Consider the following 20,043-nt stretch of genomic DNA (forward strand, 5'->3'; position numbering starts at 1 on the left):
AGCCCTCCAGGCTGTGCAGAATAGGATTCTAGAAGGAGACTCCCCGGGGTGTTGGGGGGTTGAAGGGGAGCTGCTGCCCTTTTACATCCATGCCACCTTCCCGGCTCACCTTGGGTATCCTCACCTGGATTCCTGCTGTCCCTCCCCATCCCCTCCTGGTTGCTATCTGCCACACATCCCACTCGCCTCCTTTTGGTTGCCTTAGCACAGTTGGGGCAGGCCGACTTTCTCCATGGGAGTTTCACCAAAAGCCAAAGGAAAGCAAAAACGAATTTGCTGTTGAAGGTACAAGATGATTGAATCTAGCGATGTTTCCAGAACTCAGCTTTCTGATGATGTTGAGTCCATCCCTATCAAATCAAAGAGAACTTTCCTGCCCCGGTGTCTGCCCGCTCCCCTATTCTGAAAGATTTCCAATGGAGCTTCAGATCAGCTTTTGGGATTCCTTCTAAGGCTCTTGCCTCCAAGAACCATCTAGTCTCTTCAGAACTCAGGAGCTGGTTGAAGTTATTGAGCACTTCCTGTGGGCCAGGTGCTGTGCTAAGAGCATGACACACACACTAGATTTCATTCAATACTCAAAACCACCATCGGAGGCCAGTGCAATCATCCAGAACTTACCCGGGAGGAAGCAGCACTTGAAAAGTTAAGTAACCAAAACAAACAAATAAACAAAAACTAAAGTAGCTCGTTCAACGGCCCCACTGACAGTAAATAAAGGAGTGAGGATTGGAACCCAGAATTCTGATTACAGATGCACTTGAGGCAGGGTCTCAGGTCTTGCACAGTAAAGCATTCCTCCCCATAACAGATACAAATGGATCTGGGGAAGCAGGATTTCACAAGTCCACCTGCTTACATTTCTTTTTTATTTTTATTTTTTTTTAACATTTATTTATTTTTGAGACAGAGAGAGACAGAGCATGAATGGGGGAGGGTCAGAGAAAGAGGGCGACACAGAATCTGAAACAGGCTCCAGGCTCTAAGCTGTCAGCACAGAGCCCGACACGGGGCTTGAACTCACGGACCGCGAGATCATGACCTGAGCCGAAGTCGGCCGCTTAACCGACTGAGCCACCCAGGTGCCCCAAAAGATTTTTTCTTTTTAATGTTTATTTTTCAGAGACAGGGAGAGACAGCATGTGAGCAGGGGAGGGGCAGAGAGAGAGAGGGAGACACAAAATCCATAGCAGGCCCAGGCTCTGAGCTGTCAACACAGAGCCTGCTGCAGGGCTCAAACTCACAAGAGATCGTGACCTGAGCTGAAGTGGGATGCTTAACCAACTGAGCCACCCAGGTGCCCTTACATTTCCATATAAAACAATTTAAGCATAACATGCAAAATAAGCACCAGTCCACATTCAGGAAGAAGAGGGTTGGTCTCAGACAACTTCCTTCAACAATCGAATCTCTTAGTTTGCACTTCTGGAGACCTGGGAGTTCAGTGCCCTCTATCTTACCTTGTGAGTGCAGTCTTTGGCAGAAAGACTATATATCTCAGAGATGTAAAGAAGGGCGGGGGGGGGGGGCAGTGAGGGGCCCAACATCTGTACTTGGCAACAAGGAAGAGATGGAGAGACCTACCCAGACCCACCTGCCCTTGGCATAGTAGGAAGCTGGCATGTGTGGGCAGCAATGCCCTCTTTGGGCGTGGTGAAGGGTAGAGTCTTTACTGGGAGAAATGAAGCGGTACGGCCAGGTGGGCACGGGGTGTGGGTGGCAAACACAAGCTGCAGCACGCTGCTGGGAGAGAGTTCAGCAGGAGGATTCCCCTGGTGGGGGAACTCCGCGGTGTGCACTTGGCTTTGGGGTATACAGGGGGAGAAGAGAAGGAACAGAAATCGGTGAGGAAAAGTGTTGCAGTCCTTGGCAGGCCAGTGGGCTTTGTTTCTCTGTCCTGGCCTCTTCCCGCGTGCCCCAGTGCCCACTGAGGCCACCTAGGGCGTGCGGAGCACAGAATGGTTTCAGAGAGAGTGCACTCCACCCTGAGAACAGTCAGCCTCATGCCTACTAGAGCTCCCACCCCACCTCCCCCTGAGAAGAAGAAGACGGAAAAAAAAAAAAAAAAAGATTGACGGATGGTCCAGTTCTTTATTTGGAAACCTGATTGTTCAAGAACATGGTGGGTGGTTCTGTACCCCACCCTTTTCAGTGGGATTGTGTCAGAGGTGGTGGGCAACTCTCTCCCATTTCCTCAGAGACAGAGGGGGAAGCACCTCAACTCAGAAGTATGGATTATAGGGAACAGTGTGGGAGGGGAGAGGAGTGGGAAATCCCAAGCCAATCCAAGGGAAGGGGGTGACCCTGAGGAGCAGTTCGGGCAGGGGGTGGGGGGCCTGCTGAACTGCCCCACTCTTCTTGCTCTCCCTGCCCTCCTCCACGCAAGAGATCTCACCAACTCTCCAGGTAGGGAGGGGAAAGGAACCAACAAGTTAAGGGGCTGGTACCAGGGCGGGCTGGAGAAAGGAAGGGGTTGTGGGGAGGAGCCTGGGAGAGCAAACCCGGCAGGCCCAGTTGGTCTTGGGCAGGTCTGAGCAGCAGCCGTGTGCTCCTGCCACGCCCCCCCCCCCCCCCCGGGGGTCCGGGGGCAGGATCGGCTGGATGCCAGGGTCCGAACCTCAGCTCTGCCTTTAGCCTTCAGGGCCCGGGTGGCTGGTGGGGGAGAAGGCAGGGCCAGTCTAGGCAGGCCCGGGACTCCCTGGCCAGCAGACGGCAGCGGTGGTCTCAGAAATCAAACTCGTCCAGGTCTCCCGTGCCCTCCCCGCCGCGAGAGCCCCACACGCGGCGGTAATTGCTCTCCAGCTCCTTCTGCCGTTGCCGCTCTTTCTGCGCCTCCTCTGCTCCCTGCACCTGCGCGGAGGGTGTGCCTTGAGTGAGGTCGCTGCTGGGGAGCCAAGGGCGCCCTGGGCTCCGTACGATCCAAGGACACGGGCGGCTCCGGGGAAGGCAGGGACCCAGCGCCTGCGCTTCGCGAGCGGCTCCGGCCGAGGACAAACCCTCCCGGCCGCCAGAACCGCCAGCCTCGAATCACAGAAGGACAGAAGGTGGCGGCGAGGCTGGGGCTAGCCAGCGTGGCCGGAGCCGCGCTCTCAGCTCCACGGCGCGCTAGAGCAGGGCCAAGGCTTGGAGATCCGGGACTGGGGGCGGGCGGCCTCTCACCAAGATATTGAAGAAAATCTCCTTGAGGTTTCTTGTGTCCTCGTCAGTCAGCCAGCGTGCGTCCTCCTCTGTCCCTTCCGCGCCGGGTCGCACGATTTTGATTTCAATTTTCCCTGGAAAGGAGCCACGTGGGCAGTGAGAGGCAAGGAAGGGTGGGAGCCTCGGTGCAGGGCCTCTGCCCCCCAGGCGCCCAGCCAGGTTTCCACCGGACCCAGCCCCTCCACCTCGGGCAGCAGGCCCTGCCAACAGCTCTTGGGCCAGCCAGCCCCAGGGCCCACCTTCCGCCGTGAGCCCCTCCCTCTCCAGCAGCTCTTTCACCAGCCCCTCGATTTGTTTCAGCTGTGGGTTTTCCCGTTTCATCTCGAGGACAGTCAGATCCTGATTGGGGCCTCCATGTCGGAGCTTGGTGACCCGGACCCGGACTCTGTGCTCAGGATCCTCCTCTTAGAGGGGGAGACACACAGGGAGACACAAAGCAGAGCCGTGACTCCAGGTTAGGGGCTGTGGTGGTCACCTCTCCCTAAGCCACCAACGGGTTTCGGCAGTTTTCCACCTCAAACACATACATGAACCAGGGTTCAGAATAAATTAGTGCCCTCGCCCTCAAGCCTATAAAGCTCCCTCCCCTGGCTATAGCCTCCCTCTTCCCTCCCGAACCAATAATTCTGCCTATCTCCTACAGGAAAAATGGCCGTGTTTCCTGAAGCAAAAATCAAGCCACCTGGGCCAACAAAGAAGTTTTGTTTTAAGAAGCAGGTTCAGAAACTGGTTTGGTACTCCACATGCTGGTACTCGAAAGACATTCCAGTGTTTATAGAGATAGTGGGATGGAAGGTTGAGAACAGAACCTTCTGTTTGGAATGTCTGATCTCACAGGACCCTGTGGAATGGACATAAGGGGGTACAGGAAGACGGAATAACTTCAAGTCTGTCCAGGCAATTGGCTTACGAATAGCTGGGCTTGCCCTATCCACACCCAACCAGCTGGGGCCTCTCGCGGTGCGAAGTCCTAACTGTTGACAGGCTGCATCCTTCACAGGTGTGTGGACTTCAGCACACAGGCTCATTCACAGTCATTCCATGAATATCTACAGACCACCCACCATGTGCCAGGAAAGTGCCAGGCAGTGGGTGCACAGGAGCAAACCAGAAAACAAGACAGACATGCTCTTAAAGCTGCTGCCCAAGAGGATGAACAGAAGGTGGCCAGGCAAAGGGATGGAGGCAGTGAGAACAGCGTTCCAGAAAGAGGGAAGAGAGTAAGCACTCTCAGAAGGGAAAGAGCAGGATGCCCTCCAGGGTGCGTGGGCCTGGGCCGAGGGACAAAGACAATGGGCTTGACTGCCCCTCCCTGTCTGACAGCTCTTACCTGCTGGTTGGGGGGAGGGGGGAGGCTTTTTGGGGACAACCCTCCTTTTCCTGTGCTTCTTCACCAGCTCTGGACTCTGTTTTTCCTCCAGCCTTTTGATGAGTTTGTTGAGAGTGGATGTCAGGGCCAGCATTGCCCGATCACGCTCGGATTCCTTCTTCAACCCGTCTGGGTCCAGCTCCTTCTCTGTCTGGAATGCCCAAGCAGGAGTGGAGAGTCAAGGGTCTGGGGAGTGAAGGTCAGTGGTCCGTGCTCTACTGGAGAGTAATAGCTAAGTCTCATGCCTCTCTCTGCTCCGCCTTTCCTATTGTCCCCCTCCTTTTATTAAGTAAACAACTGCCAGCTGAGGGTGCCCCGTCCCAGGCCCTGCGCTGTGTGGATGCTGACCTTTGCTCCCCTGCAGCCCCTCGGCCCGTCCCTCCCCACGGGAGCAGCCAGCTGTGGAAGCGTCAGGGTGAGAACTGTGCTCACCTCCCGGATGATGTTCTCCAGTTCCCGCTCCATGCCAGCCTTCACCTCTGAGCGGAGCCTGTCTCGGTCTGACGGGAGCAGTATCCCTTCCAGTTCCTTCTCAAACTCTCCCAGTAACTGCTGTTCATCCTCATCTTCGTCTTCATCCTCCTCCTCCTCCTCCTCTTCTTCTACCTCGTTCTGATGATCTGCGTCACTCTTCGCCTTCACCTCTGCTTCCTTTTGAGGGACGTCTGTGGCATCATCTGCAGGCTGCTCTTGGCCTCCATTTGGCTTCCCCTGGGTGGACGGGAATCAGGAGAAAGAGGTGGATGGTTGGGGTTTCCGCAGAGACACAAGGGCGGCAGACCCACGGTGGCTGGAGTGTGGTAAGGGGCACTCAGGGGGAGAAAACAAAGGGAGTCCACAACCCGCTGGGCTGCCTTCAGGCCCAGGTCAGAGGCGGTTCCCTAAGTGCTCCCAGAAGGGGGGCAGGCTCTTCCCCTCCCTTGAGCCGGGCCTATACCTTTTTTGTTCCACCTTTCAGCTCCTCTATCAATCGAATCAAGTCCGCAGGACTCCGGATGACTTTGACCTGCACGTTGTTCTGAAAATCTGAGATGAAAGGGCAGGAATGGACCAGTTGTGTCCTAAATTCTATTTTGATTTCCTAAGGCGAGGAGAGGAGGGGACCAAGGAAGGACATGGTCCCTGCCTCCAGGACTACTTGTCTGTAGTGAGATGGGGGACGACATAGCCACCCCCCCACCCCGAGAGCACTGGCCTACGGTGGACCCACAGTGGGGAGAGGAGGATACTAACAAGCAAAGTCACACATGCATGGCCGCGGCCCTGCTGGCAATCACTCCAGTTTTTAGGACCACAGAAGAGACTCTCGGGCCACAGGCTCCACTTCCCCAGATACTGTTCTCCCCTTTCCACAAATACAAACCATTTATTGTCCACTCTGTTCCAGGCATTCTGCCGTGAGCTACAGACTCGTTCTCATTTAACCTCACCTCAACCCTATAAGGTAGGGGTTATTACCCGCTGGTAATAGACGAGGAAACTGAGGTTAAGTGAAACCACCCAGGATTACAAAGTCAGCAAGTGGTGGAACCACTGTGTTCTGTTATCTCCCCAGAATAGAATTGTTGCCGGGAAATAGTATCACCTCCTGTAAAAATGAATTCACTGCTGGCCTGGCAGCCCAGCCTCCCCCCATCCCCCAGTGGTTAGTTCCACCCCATGCCCACCCCCAAATACATTCAAGCAGTCAAGGACACACGGAGGGCTCGCTCACCATGAGGAGGGCCCGGAGCTGGGTCTGCTGCCTCAAGATTTGGTTCCTGCTCCTGATGTGGAGACAAGGGTAGAGTCAAGTACACACGCTTGTTTATGCCTACCACACGCTGAAGGCAGTGGTTCTGGGTTTAGCCTGGCCTCCCTAGAAAGGGGTACGTCATCTCATAATGACCTCAGCTCACCCAGGGTCAGCCTTATTGGAGAAATGGTTGGGAAGCTGGCTCTCACCTCAGCCTGAGCCTCCTCCCCACCAGCGGCCTGGTCCTCTGGCTCACGAAGCATCTTCCAGAAATCTGATTCCTTACCGTCATCCTTGGTTGGACGTGCACCTGGGATACAGAGAACAGGGAGGAATCTGAAAGGAGGGGAGAAACAGAAGGGAGCAAATAGAATGGGGTACACTCCCCTCTGCTATTACTAAGGAATCAGGGCCCATAGTACTTCCCCCGCCCCTGACCCCCAACAGTCAGTATAGGATGGTAAGACTGGGGAAAGGGAAGAAATGGAGAGAAGTTTCATGGAACAGGGGCTCCAAGGTCCTACCTGCTCTCCTTGGTGGCACTGCTCCCGACTTGGCCTCGCTCCACATTTGTGGCTCTAGGTCGTGCAGTTCCTCTATGACTTTGTCTCCATACTGCTTTGAGTCTACTGAAAAACAGTGTGTAGGCAGGACAAGGCCACATGCCTCTGGGCTCTCAATACCGTATCTTCTGCTTATCTGTCCCCACGTCTCTCCTTCCTCTCCCTGCTCTTCTAATTACTCACCAGCTTGCCTCTGAATGTAGGCCATGTACTCCTCAGGCTGCAGAGCAGGGTGACACAGGATGGCCTGGGGAGCAGCACTGGGTGGGGGCCGGAGGAGAGGGTGGGGGCAGAGCCGAGGAGTCCGAATGGTCAGCACATAAGAGCAGGACAGGGGCTCATCCACTCGATCAATGTAGTCCCCAGAAATACCAGCACCCTCGTCACAGAGGAACTGCCAGGACAGAGAGGGTAAACAAATAATAATTACCACTAATAATTAGCTTTAGTTCTCAGAGCAGCTGCCTTTTGTTAAGCATTTACTGTGTGTCTGGTACTGTGCATACATTGGGATATGACATTTTACATACATTAGTTCGTTGAATTATCACACCAACCTAGTGAGGGAGGGATTAGTATCTCAACTTTGTGGCTTGAGAAACTTAGGTTTGATGCAGATAAGGGACTTGGTCAGGTTGACCACTAGTAAGTGGTCAAAAATAGGAACCGAATTCAGGCAGCTTCACTGTAGGTAACCAGACAATTTTTGTTTCACGTTCTTCCTTTATATAAATACAGTATATATATCTATATCTATCTATCTATCTATCTATCTATCTATCTATCTATGCAATTGTATATATGCTGTGTGTATATATATATATGTGTGGGCATATATGTGTATATGTGTGTGTGTATATGTGTATATATACACACACATTTGACCCTTGAACAATGCAGGGGTTAGGGACACTGACCCTCATGCAGTCAAAAATCTGCATATGACTTCTGACTCCCCAAAAACTTAACCACTAATAGTGAGAGCCACAAGAGATCACTTTTTACTGTGATATGCAATTTACCGGAGACAAATTGCTCACGCAGAGACGAGAGAAGATTCCGCAGAGACTAGAGAAGATTCGCATCATGGACTTTTAAGCAGATACAACACTTGAGCTCATCACAATAGCAACAGGAGGTGGCTACAAAATTACTACAGTAGTACAATGTTTACTACAGTTTATTTTACGCCCTTGTGATTTACCACTGCATCCTTAGGGTTGTTTACATTTCTCTCCACTGTGAATGGCGCAAAAAAAAAAAAAAGCAAACTAAACCCAAAGCAAGCAGAGGCAAGTTAATACAGATTAGAACAAAAGTAAGTGAAATAGAGAATAGAAAAACAATAAAGAAAAATCAATGAAACTAAAAGCTGTTTTGAAAAGATCAATAAGGGACAAAACTTCCTCTAGACTTACCAAGAAAAGAAGACTCAAATTAGTATAATCAGGAATGAAAGAGGGGATGTTACTATTAACCTTACAGAAATAAAAAAGGATTATAAAGAAATACTATGAACACCTACATGGCAGCAAATCAGATAACTTAGATGAAATGGACAAATTTCTAGAAAGTCACCACTACCAAAACTGGCTCAAGAAGGAATAGACATTATGAATAGACTTATAACAAGTAAAGAGACTGAATTAGTTATCTAGAAACTACTCACATAGAAAAGCCTGGGCCAGATGGGTCTACTGGTGAGTTCTACCAAATATTTAAAAAACAATAAATACCAATCTTGTTCAAAATTTTCCAGGAAAAAAAAGAAAAGAAAAGAAAAGAAAAGAAAAGGAGGGAATATTCCCCAATGCATACTACAAAGCCAGTGTTATTACCCTGATACCAAATCTAGACAAATATATCATAAGGAAAGGAAACTATAAGCCAATATCTCTTATGAATATAGACCCCAAGTCCTCAACAAAATACTAGTTAGCCAAATTTAGCAACATATAAAAAGGGTTATACACCAGACCAAGTGGATTTATCCCAGGAGTGCAAGGTTGGGCTAGCACACACAAAAATCAATTAATGTAATTAATATATCCCACTAACAGAATAAGGGACAAAAACCACACGATCATCTCAATGGATACAGAAAAAGCATTTGACAAAAATGTGACTCCTCTTCATGATTAAAACATTCAACAAACTTGAAATAGAAGAGAATATCATCAACCTGATAAAAGGCATCTATTAAAAATCCACACCTAACATTACACTTAATGGTAAAAAGCTGAACGGATTCTCCCTAAGACCAGGAATAAGACAAGGTTGTTTGCTTGTGCCACTTTCACTCAACACTGGGTTGGAAGTTTTGACCAGGGAAATAAGGCAAGAAAATGAAATAAAAGGCATCTATGTTGGAAAGAAAAACGTATGACTATCTCTATTTACAGATGGTCTTAGAGACAGAAAATCCTAAAGAATCTACTAAACTACTAGAACTAACTTACAAGCTCCATAAGGTTGCAGGATATAGGAATCAACTGTATTTCTATATACTGCAATGAACAATTCAAAAATGAAATAAAGTAACAAAAAGAAAATAATCCCATTTGCAATAGCGTCAAAACAATAATTAGGAATAAATGTAGCAGCAGGGCACCTGGGTGGCTCCATCAGTTAAGTATCCGAGTCTTAATCCCAGGCAGGTTCCACACTGTCAGCGCAGAGCCCCACGTGAGGCTTGATCCCACCAACCGTGAGACCATGACCTGGACTGAAATCAAGAGTCGGATGCTTAACCAAATGAGCCACGCAGGTGCCCCAGGCGTCCAATTCTTGATTTTGGCTAAGGTCATGATATCATGGGGTTCGTGAGACTGAGCTGAGAGCGTGCAGGCTGCTTGGGATTCTCTCTCTCTGCCCCTACCCCACTCTCTCTCTCTCTCTCAAAAATAAATAAACTTTTAAAGAAAGAAATAAATGGGGCACCTGGGTGGCTCAGTCGGTTAAGTGTCTGACTTTGGCTCAGGTCATGATCTCACAGTTCATGAGTTCGAGCCCCATGTCGGGCTCTGCACTGACAGCTTGGAGCCTGCAGCCTGCTTCGGATTCCATGTCTCCCTTTCTCTCTGCCCCTCCCCCGCTTGCACTCTGTGTCTCTCTCTCTCTCTCAAAAATAAATAAAAACATTTAAAAATTCATTAAAAAATTATTAAAAAAAGAAATAAAGAAAAGAAAGAAATGTCGCAAAAGAAGTGCAAAACTTGTACTCTGAAAACGAAAACATTTTTTTAATGTATTTTGTTAAGTTTATCTATTTTGAGAGAGAGGGAGAGTGAGTGCATGCAAACACAAGCAGGGAAGCAGGGGAGGGGCAGAGAGTTGAGAGAGAGAGAGAGAGAGAGAGAGAGAGAGAGAGAGAGAGAATCCCAAGCAGGCTCTGCACTGTCAGCGTGGAGCCCGGTGTGGCTCCGTGAGATCATGACCTGAGCCAAAATCAAGAGTCAGAACCTTAACTGACTGAGTCACCCAAGCACCCCGGCTATAACACATTTCTTAAAGAAGTTAAAAGTTAAAGACTGAAATAAAATGGAAAGATATACAAGCTCATAGATTAAAAAACTTAATATTGAATGTTAACATTAAGATGGCAATCCTCCCCAAACTGATCTTCACATTCAATGCAGTCCCCATCAAAATTCCAGCTGGCTTATTTGCAGAAATTAACTGATCCTAAAATTCATATGAAATTTCAAGGGACTCCAAATAGCCAAAATAATCTTGAAAAAGAACAAAGTTGGAGAACTCACGCTGATTTTAAAACGTACTATAGGGGCGCCTGGGTGGCGCAGTCGGTTAAGCGTCCGACTTCAGCCAGGTCATGATCTCGCGGTCCGTGAGTTCGAGCCCCGCGTCAGGCTCTGGGCTGATGGCTCAGAGCCTGGAGCCTGTTTCTGATTCTGTGTCTCCCTCTCTCTCTGCCCCTTCCCCGTTCATGCTCTGTCTCTCTCTGTCCCAAAAATAAATAAACGTTGAAAAAAAAAAATTAAAAAAAAAAAAAAAAAACGTACTACAAAACTACAATGATGACAGTGTGATACTGACACAAAGATAGATACATAGCACAGTGAGATAGAATTTAGAGTCCAGGGGCGCCTGGTGGCTGAGTCAGTTAAGCGCCCAACTTCAGCTCAGGTCATAATCTCCCAGTTTGTGAGTTCGAGCCCCACATCGGGCTTTGTGCTGACAGCTCAAAGCCTGGAGCCTGTTTCGGATTCTGTGTCTCCCTCTCTCTCTGCCCTTTCCCCACTGAAGCGCTGTCTCTCTCCCTCTCTCTCTCTCTCAAAAATAAATAAACATTAAAAAAATTTTTTTTTTAATTTAGAGTCCAGAAATTAACCTTCACTTTTATCATCATTGATTTTTTTGAAAGGTTACCAAGGTAATTCATTGATGGGAATCATCTTTTCAACGAATGGTGCTGGGTCAACTGGAAATGAAGTTGAAGCCCTATCTCATACTATATACAAACAATGATAACTCAAAATGGATCAAATACCTAAATGTAAAACTATGAAAGTTTTAGGAGAAAATACAGTTATAAGTCTTCATGGCCTTAGACGAGCTAATGGTTTATTTGATATGACATCAAAGGCACAAGTAACAAAAAACAGATAAACTGGAATTCATCAAAATTAAAAGCTTTTGTGCTGCAAAGGACACCATCAAGAATGTGAAATGACAACATGAGAATGGGAGAAAACATTTTCAAATCATGTATCTGATAAAGGATTTGTGGGTTTTGTTTGTCTGTTTTGGAAGAGAGAGAGGGCACAAGTAAGTGAGGAGCAGAGAGAGGGAGACAGAGAAACCCACGAGGGACGGAGAGAGAGGGAGAGAGAGAGAGAATCCCACACAGGCTCCGCACTGTCAGCGCAGAGCCCAAAGAGGGACTTGAGCTCAGGAACCATGAGATCATGACCTGAGCCAAAGTTGGATGCTTAACCGACTGAGCACCCAGGAGCCCCTTGACAATAGATTTGTATCCTGGATATATAAAGAAACCTTGTAACTCAATAATTAAAAGACAAATAATGCAATTAAAAAATAGGCAAAGTATCTGAATAGACATTTCTCCAAAGAAGATACACAAATCGCCAATAAAGCACTCGAAAAGATGTGCCACGTCATTAGCCATCAGGGAAATGCAAACCAAAACCACAATGAAATGCCACTTCAGACTCACTAGGAAGGCTATAGTTTAAAAGACAAAAACAAATGTCGATGAGAATGTGGAGAAACCCTCAAATACTACTAGTGGGACTATAAGATGGTTCTACTGCTTTGAGAAAAGTCTGGCAGTTCCTTCAAAAGTTAAACATAGAATTACCATATGACCCAGCAATTCTACTCCTTCCTTGGTATATACCAAGAGAAACGAAACCTACGTCCACACAAAACCTTGATCCCAAAGGTTAAAAGCAGCATTGTTCGTAATAGCTAAAAGGTGAAAATAACCCAAACGTCCCTCAAGTGATGAATGGATGAACAGCGTGTGCAACAGTACTTGGGAATAAAGTGTAAGGAAGTACCGGTACATGCTACACATGGATGGTCCTAGAAAACACAGTGAGTGAAAGAAGCCAGACACAAAGGTCACACGTTAGAGGATCCCAGTCACAGGAAATGTCTAGAACAGGCGAATCTGTAGAGACAGAAAGATGAGACGTTGTCTAGAGTGGAGGGTGGGGTTGAGGAAACGCTGGAGTGGAGAGTAACTGCCAAAGAATAGGGGCTGTATTTTAGGGTGGTGAAGAGGTTCTAAAAGGAATGGTGGTGCTGGTGGCACACCTCCATGAGTATACCACAAACCCCCGAACTGCACACTCAACTGCATGGGATGTGAATTCGATCTTGATAAACCGTTACTGAAAAAAATAAAAGAAAGTAAGTACATAACTTCAGATGAAAGAAAAGGCGGCATGTTTAAGACCAAATGAAACGGGGGCGCCAGGGTGGTTCAGTTGGTTAACTCCTGACTTCGGCTCAGGTTACAATCTCATGGTTTGCGAGTTTGAGCCTGGGGTTGGGCTCTGTGCTGACAGCTCGGAGCCTGGAGCCTGCTTCGGATTCTGTGTCACCCTCTCTCTCTGCCCCTCCCCCACTCACACTCTGTCTCTATCAAAAATAAACAAATATTAAAAAAAAATTTTTTTAAAAGACAAAATGAAGCAAAAGAAAGGAGAGAAAAAGAAGCAGAACAGATGGAACAAAATAAAGCAGAAAATTAAATGTTAGACATAAATCCAAATATTTATACGTACATAAAATAAATGGTTAAAATTCCTAAAAACACAACTAATTATATGTTGTTTATAAAACAAATTTAAAACATAAGAATATAGAAAGGATAAAAGTAAAAGGATGAAAAAAATACAGGGGAGTCTGGCTGGCTCAGGTCGCTTAAGTGTCCAACTCTTGATCTCAGCATCATGAGTTCAAGCCCCACATTGCACAAGGTGTGGAGCTACTTAGGAATATATATAGTAAACAACTCAATGAAAGTTGTTACAGTTATATTACCACATAAAAGATGTTAAGTAAAACAATTTAAGACCAAAAAGGTCAATTCATAATGCTAAAAGTTCAATTTATTAAAAATAGATCTACCCTATGACCCAGCAATAGCACTGCTAGGAATTTACCCAAGGGATACAGGAGTGCTGATGCATAGGGGCACTTGTACCCCAATGTTTAGAGCAGCACTCTCAACAATAGCCAAATGATGGAAAGAGCCTAAATGTCCATCAACTGACGAATGGATAAAGAAATTGTGGTTTATACACACAATGGAATACTACATGGCAATGAGAAAGAATGAAATCTGGCCATTTGCAGCAATGTGGATGGAACTGGAGGGTATTATGCTAAGTGAAATAAGTCAGTCAGAGAAGGACAGATACCATATGTTTTCACTCATATGTGGATCTTGAGAAACTTAACAGAAGACCATGGGCAAGGGGAAGGGGAGAAAAAGATACAGAAAGGGAGGGAGGCAAACCATAAGAGACTCTTAAATACTGAGAACAAACTGAGGGTTGATGGGGACTGGGGGGTGGGGAAAGTGGGTGATGGGCATTGAGGAGGGCACCTCTTGGGATGAACACTGGGTGTTGTATGGAAACCAATTTGACAATAAATTATGTTTCATATTTTAAAAAAGCTCAATTTATGAAGAAGATAATTTAAATAGTATGTCATTCTTGGGGTGCCTGGGTGGCTCAGTTGGTTGAGCATCCGACTTTTGATTTCCGCTCAGGTCACAGGGTCATAGGATCGAACCTCACCCTGGGCTCTGTGTTGAGTGTGGAGCCTGCTTAAGATTCTCTCTCTCCCTCTGACCCTCTTTCCCACTCATGCTCTCTCTCTAAAGTTAAAAAAAAAAAAATTGTATGTAATTCTTTATCTTTCTTATTATCTGTCTCTCCCAACTAAAGCAGGAATTTTTATCTGTTTTGCTCACTGAAATATCTGTAACAACTACTCCAGTGCCTGGCATGTAGAAGCTCTCAATAAACATTTGTTGAATAAATTAATACATACCCCCAAGGTACATAATGCAACAAGTGATAGAATAATAATGAATACACTGAAAGCAGAGTAAGGAATAACAGATCAGTCTACAAGTGCATAATTACATCAGAAGACAAATCAGTAAGGATACAAAAAATTTGAACAGCATGGTTAACAATCATGAACTGAAAGACAGACATACAGAAAACACTGTAGCTAATAATAGGTACACATTTTCAGGCACAAAGAAACATTCAGAGAAACAGACATACACTGGAACATTCAAGAAGTCTCAACAAACTTAAAGGACTCACATAGTACAACCATCAAATAATCTATGTAATTATGAGATATAGAAGATAACCAGAGAAACTTGAAGATACTGAATATTTCATAATAATAAGGAATTACTGGTAATTCTTTAGTGTGATAGGGTATGGAGTTATGTCTTTCAAAGAGTTTAACCTTTTAGGGACACCTACAGAAATATTTATTGGTGAAGTGATATCTACAATTTATTTCCAAGTAGTTTGGGAACAGAGGTACTAGTAGAGGGAGGTGGGCAGGAAAATAGATGAAGTGAGACTGGCCATATTTGTTGAAACTAGATCATCCCAGGGGGTCATTGTACAATTATCTCTGATGTTCTGTGTTTTTAGCCGTCCGCAATAAAAGTTTTGCAAAGAGAATCTTAAATATATATAACCTGTACCCAGCAATTATACTTTTAAGATATATTTACACACAAACTATGTATAACATAATAAGCTTTTGTAGTAACAAAAAATGTGGAGGGAAACTATTTACTCAGTCCATTTATGATGACAAAATGATGCAACATTCATACAATGGAATATTGCGCAGATGTAAACACAAAGAATAAAGCTCTAGATGGATGGCCATTGAAAGATCTTTAAGAATTATTGTCAAGATATAGAAAAACAAGGTGCAGGACGTGTGTTTAATATACTAAATATTGTGTGTAAAAAAGAGAGAAAAAGCAATAAGCTTCTCTAGTCCTAACTGCTTGTGAACCCCAGAGAAAGGCTGGAAACACACATGAAGCACTCAGAACAAGGTGACCTGTACGGGTGGGAAGCCACAATGGGAACTGAGCAGGTGGGAGAGCAGTTGGGGAGCGAGAATTTTCATTGTGCACCTTTCTATATCTTCTGGGTTGTGAATCATGAGAAAACATGATCCATTTGAAATTTAGATGAAGAAATTTATAATGGCCACAAAAAGTTGTTGTGAGAAATACCTAAAGCAGTACTTGGAGGGAAATTTATAAGAAACATTTATTAAAAAAAAAAAAAAAAAAGGAAGAGCTGAAAATGAAGGAATTAAGCATTCATTTCAAGAAGTTGAAAATAGAACGGTAAAATAAACTCAAGAAAGCAGAAGGAAGGGGGCGCCTGGATGGCTCAGTCAGTTAAGCTTCCGACTTCAGCACAGGTCATGATCTCACGGTTCATGAGTTTGAGCCCCTCGCCAGGCTCTCTGCCTGCTTTGAATCCTCTGTTCCCCTCTCTCTCTCTGCCCCTCTCCCACTCTGCCCTTCCCCCACTAATTCTCTCCCTCTCTCTCTCTCCTGAAAATAAACATTAAGAAACAAAAGAGGGGTGCCTGAGTGGCTCAGTCAGTTAAGCATCCAACTCTTGATTTCAGCTCAGGTCATGATCTCACAGTTTGTCAGTTTGAGCCCCACGTGGGGCTCTGCACTGACAGCGTGGAGTCTGCTTGGGATTCTGTGTCTCCCTCTCTCACTGCCCCTCCCCCACTCATGCTCACGCACTCATAAATACATAAAAATTTTAAAAATTAAAAATTTTTTAAAAAGCATAAGGAAGGAAAATAAAGAGTGAAATTAATAAAATAGAAAACAAATACAATACATAAATTCAAAAGAGCCAAAATAGTTGGTTCTCTGAAAAGAGGATTACAACTGACCAAACTCTGGTGAGACTGACCAATAACAAAAGAGGCCAAAATCCCCTCAGGAATGAACAGAAAAACCTACTCACAGATGCTACAGAGATTAAAAAATAATAGAAGGGTATCATGAACAACTTCATGACAATAAATCTGAAAAATCAGATGAAATAGACAAATTCCTAAAAAATACAACTTACTAAAACTGACCCAACTAGCAATAGAAAACTTTGAATATTCCAAAAACTACCAAGGAAAATCAAGTTGAAACTCTTCCCACAACAAAAACATAGACAAACATGATTTTACAGGTGAATTCTTGCAAACACTCAAGGAGTAAAAAATTGTAATCTTAAACATTCTTCAGTGTATAGAAAAAGTGAGAACATTTTGAACTCATTTTTTGAGGGGAGCATAACCTTGTTACCAAAACATGATAATGACAGTACTAGAAGGAAAAACTACAGGTCAATATTTCTCAAGAGATATATATATAAGTCCTTTAAAAACCAGCAAACTGAATCCAGCAAGACCTAAAAAGGATAGTCAAGGATAATACATATGACCAAAGTCATTCATTTCAGGAATGCAAAACTGGTTTAACATTAGAAAATCAATAAATGGTTTAATTTCAAATGAAAGTTTGGCTTAATATTAGGATATCAATTAAGTATATTAGTTTAAATCAGTTTCATATTAGTAAATAAATACTTGGAAAAAATGATCAGTTCTTAGGAATCAGTGAAATGCAAATTAAATTGATAATGAGATACCGTCATACATCCAATAAGTCAATAAAAATTGAAAGTCTGGTAACATATATTGGCCAGGATATGGAATGTTGGGAATATTTTTGCAATAAGGATATGAATGGGAACAAAAACTTTGGAAAATATTCTGCAGTGCCAAATAAGGTAGAACAGGAGCTTACTACCATATCCTACGACCCAGCAATTGTACACCCAGGCAAATTTCTCCATCAAGAAATTCTCGCACATTGTATCAGGAGGTACTTAAAAGAATTTTGCATATAGCAGCAGTTTTTGGGAATAGCAGAAAACTGGAAACAACCCAGATGTCCACGAAAAGTAAGGTGGATGAACAGGGGATAATGATACGAAGGAATACTAGACAGGCATGGAAGTGCCCTAGAGGTACCGCCATGGACAGAGATGAATCTCACACACGCAGTACTAGGCAAAAGAAACAGATCCCAGATTTCCTTGCATGCACTCTGCATGCTTTCATACAATATGACACCATTTGTATAAAGTTCAGGAAAAAAAAGCCTAAATTAAATGAGGTGCCTGCACAGATGGCAAAACCTAGAGAAAAGCAAAGGAATTCTCCTTATGAGGTTAGGACGGCTGTTAGCTCTGTGGTGAAGGGAGAGAGAGGGATGCACCGTGTGGGGGCACGGAGGCGTTTTTAAGGTACTATCTGCATCCTTCCATAACCCAAGGCGATTAGATAGGTATTTCCTTTATTATATTATTCCTTACACAATACACGCATGTTTTATACCATTTTATGTATTGTGGCATATTTCACAATATTTTTTTATGTGATTAGAAAAAAGAGGGCCACAACACTAAGGTACAAGAGAATATAAGAGGAATAACTTACCATGAAGATATCACAACTCTAAATTTACATTTCTCTGACACAGCCTCAAAATAGATGAAGGGGAAATTAACAAAATTGCCAAATCCACCATTACAGAGAAAATTTTAATGCACCCCTTTCAATAACAACTGGCCACCTGGCCAAAAAACATTAGTAGGTAACTTGACCAATACAGTTAGAGTCTTGAACTAAATCGAGAAAACACACGCTATCAAGCGCACCCACACCATTTTTTAAAGTTCGCCACAGAGAAAGTCTTGATACAACAAATCACTGACACGATGGCCTAAAATTAGAAATCAATAGTCATATATGAAAACAAAAATAGGGGCACCTGCGTGGCTCAGTATGTTGAGCAACTGACTCTTTTTTTTTTCTCTCTCTCAATGTTTATTTATTTTTTGAGAGAGACAGAGTGTGAGGGGGAGAGGGACAGAGAGGAAGATACAGAATCGGAAGCAGGCTCCAGGCTCTGAGCTGTCAGCACAGATCCAGATGCAGGGGCTCGAACTCGCGAACCAGTAAGATCGTGACCTGAGCTGAAATCCCACGCTCAATAGACTGAGCCACCCAGGCACCCAGAGCAACTGACTCTTGATTATGGTTCAGGTCATGATCTCACGGTTTGGGATTGAACCACACATCTCGGGCTGCGTTGAGCTGGCAGCGCGGAGCCTGCTTGGGATTTTCTCCCTCTCTCTCTCCCTCTCTCTCTCTCTCGCTGCCCCTCCCCCACTTGCTCTCTAAATAAATAAACTTAAAAAAATAAAAACAAAAATAAAAGACATTTGTTTAGAAATATAATAAGCGTAAATCTAAAATAAGTTCTCAAGCAGAGCACAAATAACAATGACAATGGAAATGCTGCATATCAAAACTTGAGGGATGCAACCCACATGGAGTTAAATGGACAGCTTTACCCATGCGTGAGTAGGAAAGGAGAGTCCATGAAGCATCCCACGGTTCCTATTATGGACAAAGGGATAATCTCTCTCTTATACAAAGAGTTCTTATCAGTTTAGAAGAAAAAGATCAACAATCGATTAGGGAAATAAGCAAAGAATTTGGATGGTTGAAAGAAAAGAGTAAAGGCTGAAAGAGAGAAATGCCTCTTAAATATGATTAAGATTACATACCTTTTCCCAAGATAAATGCAAGTTAAAACCATACTAAGAAATCACTGTTGGGGCGCCTGGGTGGCGCAGTCGGTTAAGCGTCCGACTTCAGCCAGGTCACGATCTCGCGGTCCGTGAGTTCGAGCCCCGCATCAGGCTCTGGGCTGATGGCTCAGAGCCTGGAGCCTGTTTCACATTCTGTGTCTCCCTCTCTCTCTGCCCCTCCCCCGTTCATGCTCTGTCTCTCTCTGTCCCAAAAATAAATAAACGTTGAAAAAAAAATTTAAAAAAAAGAAATCACTGTTTATCTGAGGCCTGTCTGATGATTGGCCCAAATCTGAAAATTTAAAAATACATTGCATTGGCATGGCTGCAGGGGAACAGGCATTCTCATACATTGCTGGAGGGAGAGTAATTTACCTAAGCAGGGTAACTTGGCAGTACATATAAGAATTCCACCAATCTACTTCTAGGAATTGAACCTACATATTCTCTGTGAATAACCTACATTATTCACTGCAGTACTTTTGTGTTAATAAGAGTTAAAACAACCTAAATGTCCATCAACAAGGTACTATTTAGCCAAATGATAGTACAGTGTATAAAAGAATAATAGCAGGGTGCCTGGGTGGCTCAGTCAGTTAAGCATCTGACTTTGGCTCAGGTCATGATCTCATGGTTCATGAGTTCAAGCCCCACGTCGGTCTCTGTGCTGACAGTTCAGAGCTTGGAGCCTGCTTTGGATTCTGTGTCTCCCTCTCTCTCTGCCCCTCCCCTGCTCATGCTTTGTCTCTGTCTCAAAAATAGGTAAACACTAAAAAAAATTTTTTTTAATTTAAAAGAATGATAGCAACTATAAAAAAAAGAACAAGAGGGGGATAGGCAAAATGGGGGAAGGGGGCCAAAATATACAAACTTGCAGTTATAAAATAAGTAAGTAATGAGGATCTACAGCATGGTGATTATAGTTGATAATATATT

General features: G+C 44.8%; 1 protein-coding gene across 4 annotated transcripts in view; it reads right to left on the reverse strand.

The window, feature by feature from the left end:
• Positions 1 to 2,077: 2,077 nt before the first annotated feature.
• Positions 2,078 to 20,043, reverse strand: part of OS9 (OS9 endoplasmic reticulum lectin) — a 30,731-nt gene continuing 12,765 nt past the window's right edge. Inside the window, exons 6-15 of one of the 4 annotated variants that reach the window (XM_025926777.2) lie at positions 7,049 to 7,259; positions 6,827 to 6,928; positions 6,512 to 6,612; positions 6,282 to 6,333; positions 5,505 to 5,593; positions 5,000 to 5,278; positions 4,529 to 4,718; positions 3,438 to 3,602; positions 3,160 to 3,272; positions 2,078 to 2,850 (exon numbers count right to left, since the gene is read on the reverse strand). In XM_025926777.2, the coding sequence (XP_025782562.1) occupies positions 2,725 to 2,850; positions 3,160 to 3,272; positions 3,438 to 3,602; positions 4,529 to 4,718; positions 5,000 to 5,278; positions 5,505 to 5,593; positions 6,282 to 6,333; positions 6,512 to 6,612; positions 6,827 to 6,928; positions 7,049 to 7,259 (1,428 nt within the window). In that variant the 3' untranslated portion in view covers positions 2,078 to 2,724. Of the gene's footprint in view, positions 2,851 to 3,159; positions 3,273 to 3,437; positions 3,603 to 4,528; positions 4,719 to 4,999; positions 5,279 to 5,504; positions 5,594 to 6,281; positions 6,334 to 6,511; positions 6,613 to 6,826; positions 6,932 to 7,048; positions 7,260 to 20,043 lie in introns of all 4 variants that reach the window. The other 3 variants (XM_025926775.2, XM_025926782.2, XM_025926781.2) reach the window with 3 other exon arrangements.

This window comes from Puma concolor, chromosome B4 (genome assembly GCF_028749965.1).
Source record: "Puma concolor isolate L17-30 chromosome B4, mPumCon1.1.hap2, whole genome shotgun sequence".
NCBI classification, from domain to species: domain Eukaryota; kingdom Metazoa; phylum Chordata; class Mammalia; order Carnivora; family Felidae; genus Puma; species Puma concolor.